Source organism: Anopheles gambiae, chromosome 2, assembly GCF_943734735.2.
Source record: "Anopheles gambiae chromosome 2, idAnoGambNW_F1_1, whole genome shotgun sequence".
Lineage (NCBI taxonomy): Eukaryota > Metazoa > Arthropoda > Insecta > Diptera > Culicidae > Anopheles > Anopheles gambiae.
The window spans coordinates 49,194,097-49,207,850 of record NC_064601.1 but is presented as its reverse complement, the minus strand read 5'-3'; the positions used below and the strand labels follow the sequence as shown (position 1 = coordinate 49,207,850).

Here is a 13,754-nt window from a genome sequence, read left to right as displayed (position 1 = left end):
GATGGCCAAAAATGTGATCAGTCAAAAAATAACAAAAAAGGATCAATATCGCTTCTTGAAGACCCCATCCTCCCACGTCGCAAAAATATTGAGGATATTCCGGGGATGATACAAAAGTTTGAAGGCTGAAAAATTATCGAAGCAAACGTGAATTCAGTAATTATGAAAATGCTTTATGATAAGTCAAGCCATGTCAGATAAATTGATAACTGATTCCTTAAGAAAAAGCATTGTAACAATCGTTGTACTCGTAAACAGCAACAGTGTTATCGTCGTTATCTTTAAAACAACAGGGGTTTTGAAATATTTTTTTTTTGCTTTCATATACGATCGAAAATATCCTTAAAATAGTTTGAAGCGAAACCAACTGGTTTGTGTGAAATTAAGAAGAACGAATAAAAATATTATTGCGTGAAAATGTATGGAGCTGTTTCACTATATTTAAAAATTGCATTTAAAAGTAGTTTTGCATGTTTTGCGTTGGCGAAAGTCAAATGCTCTCCCATCAAATGCAAGTCGCATGCAAAACTTCAAATAAATTTATTGTGACCAGGTTTTAGTGTATCTCATCAATATAAAATTTCGTGTGTGATTTCCTTCATTCCTTCATTCCGAAAGTCTTATTGTCGTGTTGAAACAATGTTAAAATTACATAACTGTTGCATTAACAAAATTGACAAATTCATGGGTTTGTCATGGGATTATCTTCACCCACTCTAACAAAACGTTAATTGCACTTTGAATAATAGTATCCCATGAGACAACCGACAACCTCTATCAGTCACCTCACCTTGACACCTCTATCATTCGAATTCTAACCATGATGACCAAAACAAGTGAACCAACGAAATTAAAAGCCTGCGCAATCAACGAATGACACCTCGTAGCGTCTTACACGTAAATGGACTGCATACAGAAGTTTGTCGTCGCATAAGAACGTTTCTGCATTTTGGTCGCCAACATCTTGGCACTATTAGGCAACAGTCAAACCATCGTAAGAGAGTCCAGGTTCATTTTTGAGGTTCCAAAAGAAGCTAAAAAAGAAGACAGAGGTACAAGTGGCTACATTACTGGGTTATCTGGGCCGGGAGATCGATGCAACCCGCCAAACAGTGAAATAGTACTTGGGAAACATGAACACACATATCAGGAAGCAGAAATCGAGTCCACTGGCTTCGCAATGGCAAACAAACCTCAATGGCAAACAAAACTCAATGCGATCATATTAGGTGAATTTCGACAGATTTTCGACATGACACCCTAGTCCGCAAACTGGTACAACATCCGTCATATGTGTTCCATCGATTTTTTCTGGACCAACCTGATGCAAAAACTCTACTCTAACAAAACTTTGTCGCGAAATTGTAGGATGCTTATAAGCATGTCTTCGTCCATCATGGCGAAAATTCCGGATAACTGATGAAAGGCAACTCCCAAAGTCTTAGATTTATTTGTCCAAGGAAGCTTAAATAATTATCTTTTAAATGATTTACATGCACAGAAATTATCTCTCCTAGTTTTTTTCTACAGCCAGCAGAAAAACGGCATTTTTTTCATGTAGACGTCACGGGGATATCGATCACGAGTTCGAACATACCGAACGATCCGTCATTCCTTGGTACTTTAATTAAAGTTGAAAGTGTACGATGGTATAAAATGTTATTCTAAAAGATAATCAGTAATTTGTATACGAATAGTTTCTTCCCATGTTTCAAAATGAAACCAACTTCAAAACCTTTCACGAGCCGGATTGAATGTTGCAGCGGGCCGCATTTGGCCCGCGGGCTGGACTTTTCCGACCGCTGGTTTAGAGGCTTAACCAGCCTTAAGATCACTGATTAACACTGATCAACACGATCGAGCGAATTCATCGAAAATTCACTCGAGCTGCTATCCGTCGTTTTCTTGGACGATCTGATCGAATTTTTTCATATCCTATCCGATGACGTTTGCTCGGCCTCAAATCATAAAGAACGCGCAACTCAAACAATCAGTCATATTTTATTGACTGTCTCCGTTCCAATGACCTGGAAGTTCCTGCTATCCTATCCTCGATTCCTATCTATGTCCCCTCATGTTACCTTTGCGACGAACCCCCGCTCGTTATTCCTTCCCAGCAATTTCGTCATGGCCAAAATGACCCTTTCAGGAGCACTTTTTCGGCATTCAACGACTCGTATCACCTATTCGATTACAGCATCTCCAATTTCGTTCCCGTCTCCTCATCCCATATGTGACACCAAATGCGAAAAGTTTAGAATAAGCGCTTTTAATGGATGGGATGGAACAACCTCCGTTGATTGCAAAAATGAAGAAGAATAATACTATGATCTTTATTCAAAGAGGCTATATAGTTTAAGATGAAAAAAATACGATAAAAAAGCTGAAAAAAGACAAAAAAAATCAAAGCAATTTGAAACAAAAAACGCAAAAGATGTAGCAAGAAACAACAATTAGTGTGATACTTTGCAACAAACATGCTATAGATGACCCTTTCTTTAGTTGTAAATAGCAATTCACTCACTCACGAATTGATTACTTTATTTTACACGTCATAAATATTTACACTAGCATGGCATTAACACGCAAGAATGAAAACGATATGATGCACGATACAAAATATGACAACTTCTCCGACTGCCTGTGTTTAGCTCTCAGCCTTAACGTCCTTGCCGCTGCTACGATACTGCTCCGAGTAGCCTTGGTATGCGAGATCATCTCCAAACTTAACATTGCCGCCTTGCAGATCGGCCCGTCCCGAGTCCCGATAGTAGTTACCGTACGGCGAGGCATACCCACCGACATCTGGCCGAGAGTAGTGATTCTGCCCGGCGTACTCCTTGAACGGGCTGTAGCCGATCGAACCAAGGCCCTGTGGCGAGTACTGCGGCTGATAGCCACCGGAGAAGATGTCGTTCGTGCAGCAGCTCTGGTTTGGTTTGAACAGCTTCAGATACCCAATCACACCCGGCACGACGATGGCCAGAAAGCCGAGCAACTTTTTAAAGCTAGCCAGTCCCAGCACGAGAGGCAGGAACAGGAGCAGCTTCAACTTGAACACCTTCAGTATCAGCAGCAGTGGAATGAAGATCTTCTTTAGCCGATGCCGAGTAAACAACGGCGCCTTCTTGTCCTCTATTACGTCAATCTCGTCCGAAATTTCGTCGATGAAGCGCGCAGAGTACCGTCCTTCCTCCGTGATGTCGTCGGGGATGTGGAATTCCAGCGCCGTCGACTTGACAAAACGCTCCAGTCGCCTAAGGGCGTACTTGTACAACAGCTCCCACTCGGAGTCAGAGTGTCTCGATTCGTCCACAAACTCGTAGCCTTCCTGTGCCAGTGACCGGAGCTGTGTTTCTGGTAGGCGAACAAGCCTAGCATCGCTGGTGAGTCTGTGGAAGGAAAATAATCAAGTTTTTAGTTAAACGAGATAAAAAATGCTTGCGCTTAACATCAAACACTTACTGGTACTGATCCTTGTCGAAGAATTCGCCGAACGTCTGAAGGGCCTGGGACTTGAAGCATTCGGCCAGCTCTCCGTTCAAGCACTGCGCGTTCGTGCGTGCCAGATAGGGATCCACATTGCCACCGGTTCCAAGCCCGATAAAGTCGAACAGGTTCTTGCCCTGTCGCCGCTCTTCGCCGACTGCAGGCGGTTGTTGCGGCGGAAGCTGAGGTCCACCGTTGCTCGCGCCAGACGTTTGATCAGGTAGCTTGATGCCCTCTGGCAGGCCCGGAGTCACACAGCACGATAGCAGTAGAACTGCCAGCACACTGATGACCGGCCCTGACCATGTTCCTCCCCAATTTGACCGTTTCACGCGTACGTGCATCTCTGCAAAGGATACCAAAGAAAATAGGACTAAGTACGCAATCCGATAGATTGTTTGTGGGTCGCGCCAGTTTCCAGCCGGTGTGTGGACCGACCAGCTAGCAATGGGCCACGATGTGGCCCAACTCTCTCCTGCACTCTCAGCCGGGCTCAGTCACACCCGCGACTGATGGCCCCACCTGCAAACAACCGTGCTTGCGCTTATGCTGTGCTTTTCTCGCTCCTCAAATTGCTTTCTCAGCCTCAGCTCGTTACTGATGTGCAACAAATCGGCAACAATACGCCGACCTTCCTTCCCACTATCTTACGCTCCGATAAACTCATCATCCCAACCAACGCACGTCATCAGGCGTGACGCTGACCAGCAATGCCAACACGTCAGCCGGCGAAGATGAACCACTGCATGCCCGTTGCGCGCCTACATGCAGCAATCGGTACTGGGACGAGAAATACCCTTCGATCGATCGATCGGTCGGTCTCGATCGGGGTAACCCACTGGGCGAGCGCACGCGCGCTAACGCGCCAGTGGAAAACTGCTGCGGGCTGGCCGCAACCCAAAAACGGGCGGTACACATGCGATCGGCAAGCGCGAAAAGCGGAACGTTTGCCGGAAAAACTCGTCTCACGAGACTCGCACAACGAACGGCATCGGTGCAATGCGCTCCGGAGAAGCACGATGATGTATGAGAAAGCCGAGCGCTCGCTGGAATTCGATTTTCTCTCGAGTGATCTCGATCTCCGCAAAGAAAGGGGGGTGGAAAGTGGTCAGACCAGTGGACATATTTAGTGCACAAGCAGTGTGAGCGTGAGAGTGTATGTGTAATCGTGCAATAACACGAAACAAGTGTCAGTGTGCGTTGTGCAATGTGTAGTCCATAATAACGCTCAAAATTGTACGAATGTATCACGTTTGTGGGACTAATGATTCAAGCGAAAAAAAACCATCCCAACAGCCCAAAGATATGTTCATTTACTGGGCCAAGTGTGCGTGTAAACCATCGGAATCGAACACGCAGATTATGTTCAGCTGTTGGCTGTTTTGTTTTCGCTTGAAACTATGTTTTCTTTTCGCTGGAATGGCCCCAAGAGAGTGCGCAGCTTTTCTTGAATTACTGTAGGGGTGGGCAATACGAGTCATCTGTTTTTGTAAAGCTTGCTTGCATTTCCCTGGAGGCAGCCACAGTGAGAACAGCGTAGTTTTCATTCGCACACCGTTTCCTAGAAGTAGCAAACGCGTCAGTAAATGTCATGGCCCGGACATCCTACACAACTGTTACATTTGCTAGGCGAAGATTTTCGAGAAAATGCATCGAAACTGAGCCATAATTGGGAACCAAGTCTCATCGCTACATGCCAAAACGGCATAGTCTTTGGGGTATTCGATAATGGATGGCTGCTTCTTTCGACGAGCTTTTTGTCAGTCACGTGACACATTTTACATCCGTCATGCCGTGGGATGTGTTTGCCGTTGTTTTGTTTGCCCCAGCTGAAAGTTCAGCGAATGGCGTGTGGGATAACCTACAATTCTTGCAATCGAACTGGTTTTAAAGCTGAACGGCTAGCGGAAAACATTATTATAGGTGTCACGAGATAATTATCTTTTTTGTTCCTTTTATTGTAGAATCTACAATAGATAGCGGTCCCAACATTATGTTTTTATGATATGCGTGCAACATAGCTTTGGCAGAGACAAAAAAAATCTACTGTTCGAAACCAACTTTTTCCAATTTTCTGCCATGAAGCTCAACACAAATATGAATGTCAGACGTAGAGGCACTCGGTAGAGAGGAGCTTTCCCTGCGGGCTTCAGCCGTTCCAAATGTAGGCAGCAGTTGATTATGTTTGCTCAAACAACCCTTTTCGTTAAGCATAACAAAAACACACTCATAACGAAAGCATCACGAAATCGAAAAAACTTCTTCCGCCTGGAGGAGATTGGCTTCATAATTCTGCATACCGTTTCATCCTGTTATGTTACGCACAATGCTAGAATTGAAATTGTTGAAGTAACTTGAAATGAAATGGAAAATAGCCCCCGTACGGTGAACAATGCCCCCACCCCTTCCCACTAGTTTGACACCACCGATCAATCACGATTCACTTTCACTCAGCCAGTCACCCACTCGCACAGCCAAACTGGTAGAACTTTCCGTTTCTAGAAGCTACGAAATTATCCTTTTCCTCGAGTGTTGCTTCAGTCTGTCGCCCTGCGGTGCACGTGGCGCACGGCCAAACTCGCTCGACGTCAAAACATCCTCCCACTCGTAGCATCCGACAAGCTCCCCGACACCCCAGCACAAGTAAACACACTCACGTGTCACGTACGGCAATGGGCCCGAAAGTTGGCTGCACTTTCACTTGCTCACTTTCCAAATTGTCATCCGTTTTGCGGCCTTTTTATTCACTGCGCAACACCGGTGCCGTCGGTCGATGCCAGACCGGGTGATACCAGTACCAGAACACTGCCAAGAGTTTGCCGATGCTGGCTGTGCAAGAATGGCACTGTGGTTGACCGCCGTTCGTCGATCAGCATGCCCACACGCTAGAGTTTAGGCGGCTTCATCCCGCACGGTGGCGCTTTATCGCTTGAACTAGCCGCGACCTCTCCAGCGGCTCTCGCGTGTGTCTGAACCGACGCACTAAGACCCTACGAATGGGTGCGCCAAAAGCCCGCCCGGGTCGCTCGGCCCGTTCGGTCGTTTATACAAACCATCAAGAGAGACAAGAAAGCAGCGGCCCCCTTGTCGATTGGAAAGAGAGTCTCTGCGGCGGTGTGCAGCGCGCCACCTAAGGAGAAAGGAGAAATGATGCCGAGCTGTGTAGTCGCTCCCAGCAACCCACGCTATGCCCACCCGGCCGGCCCGTGAAACGAATTTTCGCGAGTGATTCGTGTGGAAAATCGAACCCAAAACCCGCTCCACTCCATCCCTACTTTACGAATCAGTGCAACAAGCTAATTGCATTAAGGTTTCATTGTTTCATGATCGGAAACACGGTGGAAATGCAAACAAATAAACCCCTGCGAGTGAGGATCCGTCCGCGAACCGGCTGCAATCTTCTCTTTTGCAGGTCCGTTGCATTCGCTACTCTCCGCTCATGTGTATGAGTAGTTCGCGGGTAGGGGTTGAAATAGCATCAAACCGGTTTTGGAGCCGTAATTCCATAACGGCAAGAATCGCAAATGGTGGTATGTGAGTAGGGGCACACTGTATTGACGGTAAACACATTCTTCCGTCCTAGCATATGGCTTGATGTTGCGAATGTAAATAAAAACGAGCGTAATTTTTTCCCATCCATTTTTATGCGATTCTTTTAACAGTGAAAGCATAAACCATGTAATGTAAAACTGTGTGGACGCTTTGTTCTTTGTTCTGCAATTTAATAACATATTTTTTATACTCATACACTTAATTCCATTGAACGATTCCATTGAATCATTAAAATGCTCTTTGAACACGAAATGAAACAAGCGCACGTTATTAAATTAAAAATTATCATGGAAGGAACGCAGAACATTGTTGTTATATTATTGTTGGTGCATTATCACACATCACGTATTCTGCGGTGAGATTCTTTTATATTTCAATTGTAATCAGTGCAATTGTGAAGCACATTGTATTACATTATTGCATTCCATGGCATTTTATTGGTTCTCGTTGTTTCGATACTTCCTGGTAATTTTTCACTTCATTTCATTTCACTCATATCGTTTCCATAACATGGCCTTCGAAACAGATTCTTTACACCCGTCTATTAACATTTAATGTTTTTGGAAAACTTAAATTATTTTTTCTATCTTAGATGAGGTAATATTTCCACTCTGTTACTTTGCTTTGAATGCTTTTAAAAGGCAACCACTAGGTAAATATGATCAACATTTCTTCTAAATTATAAAAATTTAACAAAAAGTATATGGAAAAATCTTGGCGGGCAATTTAGTTACAATAGAATATAAGAACTAAATTTCAATTCCGTTTTATCCAAATCTAGGCACAGCCAAATGTTATCAATAATGTCATCCCAGACGCTACATTGTAGCACGTGGCGCCCTCAGCTGTCGCCATCCGGCTACGTTGTTTGAACAGTGCGATGGCATCACACGCACTCGAAGGTCAAACACCTCGCTACGATTACGTGAGTGGCGCACGACTGCATGTCGTGGTCGTGGTGGACACGGTGCCTGTCCGGCCGATTTGTCCTATTTATTAGGCCCGTTTTGCCACTCACTCTTCGTCCGCTTTCCCGGAAAGGAAAGGCCACTGTTTGTCGGTCATGTTGCAAAGCTGAGTGGAATTTTGATGATCGTCGGAACGATCTATCATTGTTTGCTTGATGTTTTAACCACCGTCCTATCCTGAATGCTCTGGAGGTCAGCGAAGTTTCTGTGGGAGGGTTGGTGGTTTTTTTCCCTGGCCATCCTACCTTTTACTCTTGCCCTCTATCAGTTTAACGGCGAGAAAGAAAACCATCATCCACAGGAATGAAGGTTTATTGGTAGGGCAAATAAAAAAGAAAATAAAACCAACACCACCCTAGCAAGAGCAACAGTTGAATGGTCTTTCGCTGGTGGTTCATTCTTTATAAAATAAAAATAGCAGAATGCTTGAACAAACAAGCAAATCAAAAAACAATCTAAACTCCAATCCAATGCGCATTGCCCCCCGGCAAGCAGGCGAGCAATTTCCTAGAAGCTTTAAGGTTTCAGCCCGAACAAACAACATGCGTCGTGAGCTGTGATAAATTTAAGCTACATAAATAACGCCGGTGTAGCCCCGACGCTGGCGTCCATTACGCGTGTCACCCACGCGGTGAGCAAAAGTTTTCCCGATATTGGAAACCGGGCCAGTACACGCCAAACACACCGAACGAGGTTTCGATGGTGGCAGTAAAAAGGATGGTCTCTCCTCATACCCGGTTGCACCCAGGATGGATGAAATTAATTATCCCGAGACCGAACGAACGAACGCAATCCGCTAGGTTCATTATGAACCTGACCCGGGACGGCCTGTTACGAGCCCCCCGAGATCTTTCCACGTGGAATGAAAGACGGTATAGCGAAGGCGCGTTTCAAAAATGACATCGGAAAACGGTGCGAAATCTTCCCCCAAAAAAACCTTTCACAAGCTACCCTGCGCTGCTCGTTTGCCAGCAGTAGCAGCAGCAGCAACACCGGCGAGAAAAAGGTCACGTTTGTGCTATCAATCTTTCACTGGGTCGCGCATGGTGATAGCGGGTCGGCGGGTGGATCGGTAGCTATTGTATCGTTCATTTCACCAGACACGGCGAGGGCGTTCTGTTTTTTTACTTCGTCGTCTTCCCCTTGCTTGCTGGGGGCTGCGTGCTCATTTTCTTCCTTTGGCCTGCGTTGTCTGTTATTATATCGGTTCCCTTTTCTGTCGGTGCTGCCGTTTGCTCCTTAACGTTCGTGCTTTTCATTTCAACGCCGGATGTGTGAGTGCCGAGCATCGTATGGAAGCTTTCTTCACTCGCCTCATGGCGGCTATCGGACTAGCAGCTGTTCTTTATTTTTGTTTGATTTTTTCATTATGGCATTAGGGGAAAGAAAGGATCAGTTACAGTTGACAAAAAGCTTTCGATTTGCACTGGGGAGAAACCGCTCACACACGTACACTCGCGCACACAAAAACTCGCATACACATTCAGGCTTTTTTACACACTCATATCCCTTTTCATGGGCCCACGCACTATTGTGAAAGATCGAGGGAATTCACTGCACAGCCCATTTGGCACACATTATTTAACGTTTTCGTTGAAAATCATTCCAACGTCTTGAGACAGCTACAACGTCCAGGCCCAGGTGGGACGAAATGAAATACTCACCCTGTGCCTTTCCTATGGCTAAAGGTTGACTAAAGCTCACCGCGAGCTAGTTCGGTCGACTGTGCGAACAAGAGCGAAAGTGAAACTGAATGGTCGAAAGTTCACTCCATTCGGTTTTATACGACCGTAGACTATGCTGCCGACTGCTTTCTGGCCGTCAATGAACGTACTCGGGTTGGCTGCAGATGCGGCGCTGTTGCATACGGTACCACGAGGCCTGGTGGGAGGTGCACCCGGTACTGTGACGCTGGGTGGCCACGGCTCTTTGCTTTGTCGGGATGAGGCCGTGCCGCGTATGTGTCGCGTCATATAGGTCACTGGGTCCGGTAGGAGGGAGATGTAAATAGTTTACACATTCAGACCCAGTCTCACATGACTCATCCACTCGGACAGCGTGAGTTGTGGGTGTCGCTGGAGCTGGTGGACTTGTCCAAGGTAAACACTTTCCTCTTTCTAATTCGCATTCTAAGGATACATCGGGAAGGCCCATACTTGAGGATTGATACGACCAAGCAAGTATCGTGTTTTTTTATGATTGTGCTTGTCCAACCAATATCACACACATTACTCTGATTTTCGTATGCAAAACCTATTTAAGGAGCGTACATTTGTGCTGTACCGTGGGCGAAATGATACTGTGTCAATATTTGAAGCAGAGAGCCAATACGGCTCGGAACGACAGCCATGCTTTTTCAATCAACATTCGGCGAAAACAACACTCCCTTACATGCGCACGTACGCAATCAATTTCTGGCTCTGGGAGCGGTCGTGGGCCAATGTATTCGACAAGTTGATAACAAATTCTATACTTCATTCGTCTCTTCATGAATAATAAATTCGCTTCAAGCGCAAAGGGGGATGGAGAAACTGGCTTGTGAGACGGGTGCTAAACTTTTGACCCCGCTGTGATTGAGCTGCCGGGCCAGGACTTCCAGCTGGTTGCGGTTGGTGTGCTGCCTGTTATTTCATTGTTGCCGTTTTCCATCGCGCCTTCATCTATTCGTGTTTCCCGGGCACGAGCTTCAATCCGTTCGCGGTTCGTTCCGGACGACACCAGCCTGTATCGCATCAACATCCTCCAACACCAACCACGACACGGTTGCATAATATTGTGGTGCTTGCCCGACATACACAGCATCCCGGGACAGTGCCCACAATCCAATGTCGTCAGTATGATTTTAGTACGAGTTCAGCCGCTTGCGGTCTTGTACACACCTTTCTCTGAACAACTTTCCTCTTGCCGGCAAGAAATCTGGCAGGGATGAAGAAGGAGCCACAAGAAATATAGTGTACAGTGCCAACCAAGCTTAAACCAAACCGGCACGTCACGGCACGGCGACCCACTCCACACACTACTGCCGTCCAGTCAACAGCCAACCGATTATGCAATACCGGCAAATCCAAACAAACATACTCAACCGAACGACCATCGCAAAACGGTGGTGGAACGTGTGAATCATTTTAACGCACGGCTGATGCGAACAGAGCACTGGGTCAGTGGGTGAGCAAAGGGAACGTTACCCTACTGTGTCCGGGTTTTCCCGCAGAGAGCGCAACGATCGATCGCAAGAATCATGGCAGTACGGTCGATAACCTTCGCGTTGAAAGATCCGGCTGTGTTTCTTGCGCAAAGAGTGGGTAAGTCCGCCTGGCATGACGAGCCCTTGCTTCTTGCGTCGCGTGGCCCTGTGAAAGAGAGCACTTTGGATGGTAAGATTTATTGCATCACAACAGTGCAGCGCCAGCGAGTGGCTGTTCGTATTGCTTTGATGTAAGTCGCCTAAAAGTATGCAATGTATGGAAATCGCATGCGGCTGCCATGTTGCTTCCAGCTTTGAAGTGTTTCAGTTTTGTTAATATAATTTAATTTTACCCATGTTTTCTATGTGGTTTGGTTGTATGCGCTTTTGTAAGATTGCAGAACTCCAGATTGGGGATTTTTTTAATTGTAACAGTTTGTTCTTTCTGATGATAACAACCACTGCAATCAACTCAGCAAAAACGGTTTGGAATGATTCCCAGAAACCGCTTTTTGAAAAGCAACCCTTTTCATCAAGGTACCAACGTAATTTGCGGTGTCTCTTGTTAAAATAAACATCAACTCAAGCTAAACCTGCTTCAAGTTTCTATGAATCTGCATCAGCCCAGCTGAGCTGATGTAAAGTAATTCGTTTTGATACAGCGTTGCAGTATCAGATGTTCGAGGCTACTAAACTTTTCCAAGCTTGGTTCAAAGTGAATATGTATTCCCTAACGACATTTGCTCGGTAACCAGAAAAACTCTTTTGCAGGTATAAAAGAGTTTTTACCTGGCTTTACCAGCGGCTAGATGAAGTAAAGCAAAACTAAGTAAACTGATAAGTAGTTAGAAGTTAGGCAAAACTAAAAAAATAAATAAAAAAATAATACAAACAAAAAATGATGGCAGCACAGTGCTTTTGTTTCAATTAAAATAAGCTAGCAAAGTATGTAAAAAAGTGGTCCAGAATCGGTCATATCCGACAACCGACTAGAACAGGGGTCTACAAACTACGGCCCGCGGGCCGCTTTTGGCCCTCGTGAGCCTATTATGCTGCCATTGGCTAGGTTAAAAGAAATAGTTAATTATTGTAACTATTTTTAAAGAAAATGTAATTGTTGCTATTCAGAGACGTAGACCAACCTTAAATATTAGAAAGCTATAGAAGTTTTGTAAATCATGTTAGTATTTTCCTATAAAGACGAAATTTAAACGTTCGCATTTGTAACAGGCAACGGAAAGATGGCCCTCAACACCATAATATGTGAAGCAATGCGGCCCGCGAACTGAAAAGTTTGGAGACCCCTGGACTAGAACAAAAGGTATAGCACTCTATAGAGGAACTCTAGAAAAAAAACCTATCGAGCTAGTGAAACATTTTCTAGAGTACCTTCATAGCGTTCCAAATTTCGGTGCAGGCTTCAAAATAAATAACGTGACTTGTACGAAACAATGATATTTGTCCTTATCTGCTAATATTATAGATTGATAACTTTCTCAAGTAGACAATACAGGGTTTTCCAAGTCAGAATTGTATCTAAACGTTGTTATTCATCGCGTGCAAGATGTTTATCCACATCAATCGGATATTTCATTTCCATAATCATAACTTTTAATTTCGTCAGCATGATTTTCAACACGTCTTAAGCTGGATTGAGTATGAAAATTCTTTGTTATGTGTTGAAAATCCTGTGCTGAAATTGAAATTTCATTTTGAAGCAAATACGCCATTTGACAGCTGTTGGAACACATCTTGGAAGCGATGAAAAACTATGTGCACATTCGAAAATGACTTGGAAAACTCTGTAATGACCGATCATAATAACAAAGAAATAGTGAAGACACTTTCCAATTTTTAGATGCATTTATGCACTTTATACCAGAACGATAGTGGTCCATAAACCAATTATTTCTATTCTCATGCAAATAATTTAGAAAAGAGACTCCAGAACGGTGTCCAAGTTTTTCGTATAACCAGTTACTTACTGGAATGGATTGAAGACGGACCGTTGTGCAATCGAAGACGATAATTGGGCTATTTAATTAGACAAAGTTTCTTACACCATCTAACGTGTGCTCAAGTGGTAGACAGAGGTGTCTATGCAAAACGAATATTGTTATAAACAAGTGGACAGTTGTTTATTGGACTAAATTGTTCAATAAAGGGTACAGTTGTAAATCAATTCCAAACTATCTCTGCTGAATCCCATATCTACGAGTTCTAGTTACTTTATTCCTCATCCACAATCTAATGAAAGTAATTAAACGTGTTCGTGCGAAAATGTTGAAAAATCACACCATTCTTCAATTTAATTAAATTTGTTAAAGCAACTTCCTCATTATTTTGCGCAGGGGCAAGTTAGCTAGAAAACCCCAGTACACATCAAACATATAATTTACACTCTGGTTTTGTGGTACACCGATAAAAATAAATATTCATACTCTCGCACTAACAGTACAGACATACAGTGCTGGTGATTCGTTAGCACTCATTGTTTTTTTTTTTTTTATTTACAGAGGAAGAATAGCAAAAGAATGAAAGAATCGTTAATAAAAGTACAC

At 44.4% G+C, this 13,754-nt stretch overlaps 1 protein-coding gene across 3 annotated transcripts; it reads right to left on the bottom strand.

Moving 5' to 3' along the window:
* Window positions 1–2,520: 2,520 nt before the first annotated feature.
* On the bottom strand, window positions 2,521–9,768 carry LOC1273948 (uncharacterized). Of its 3 annotated transcripts, none has more exons than XM_313002.5 (3): window positions 9,674–9,768; window positions 3,466–3,833; window positions 2,521–3,392 (listed from the first exon to the last, which is right to left on the bottom strand). In XM_313002.5, exons 2-3 carry the CDS (start codon window positions 3,831–3,833, stop codon window positions 2,648–2,650), a joined length of 1,113 nt encoding a protein of 370 aa, XP_313002.5. In that variant the 5' UTR covers window positions 9,674–9,768; the 3' UTR covers window positions 2,521–2,647. The 3 variants fall into 3 exon arrangements, with proteins under 3 accessions (XP_313002.5, XP_061502859.1, XP_061502860.1); XM_061646875.1 differs by lacking the exon at window positions 9,674–9,768 and adding an exon at window positions 6,147–6,500 and having other exon boundaries at window positions 3,466–3,835; XM_061646876.1 differs by lacking the exon at window positions 9,674–9,768 and adding an exon at window positions 3,928–4,020 and having other exon boundaries at window positions 3,466–3,835.
* Between the last annotated feature and the right edge of the window lie 3,986 nt (window positions 9,769–13,754).

Bases quoted from the DNA above. Each gene is read 5' to 3' on its own strand.
- LOC1273948 (XM_313002.5), bottom strand. From the start codon at position 3,833: ATGCACGTACGCGTGAAACGGTCAAATTGGGGAGGAACATGGTCAGGG. The intron at 3,393-3,465 runs GTAAGTGTTTGA...TTCCTTCCACAG, and splicing joins TTCGACAAGGATCAGTACCA to ACTCACCAGCGATGCTAGGC.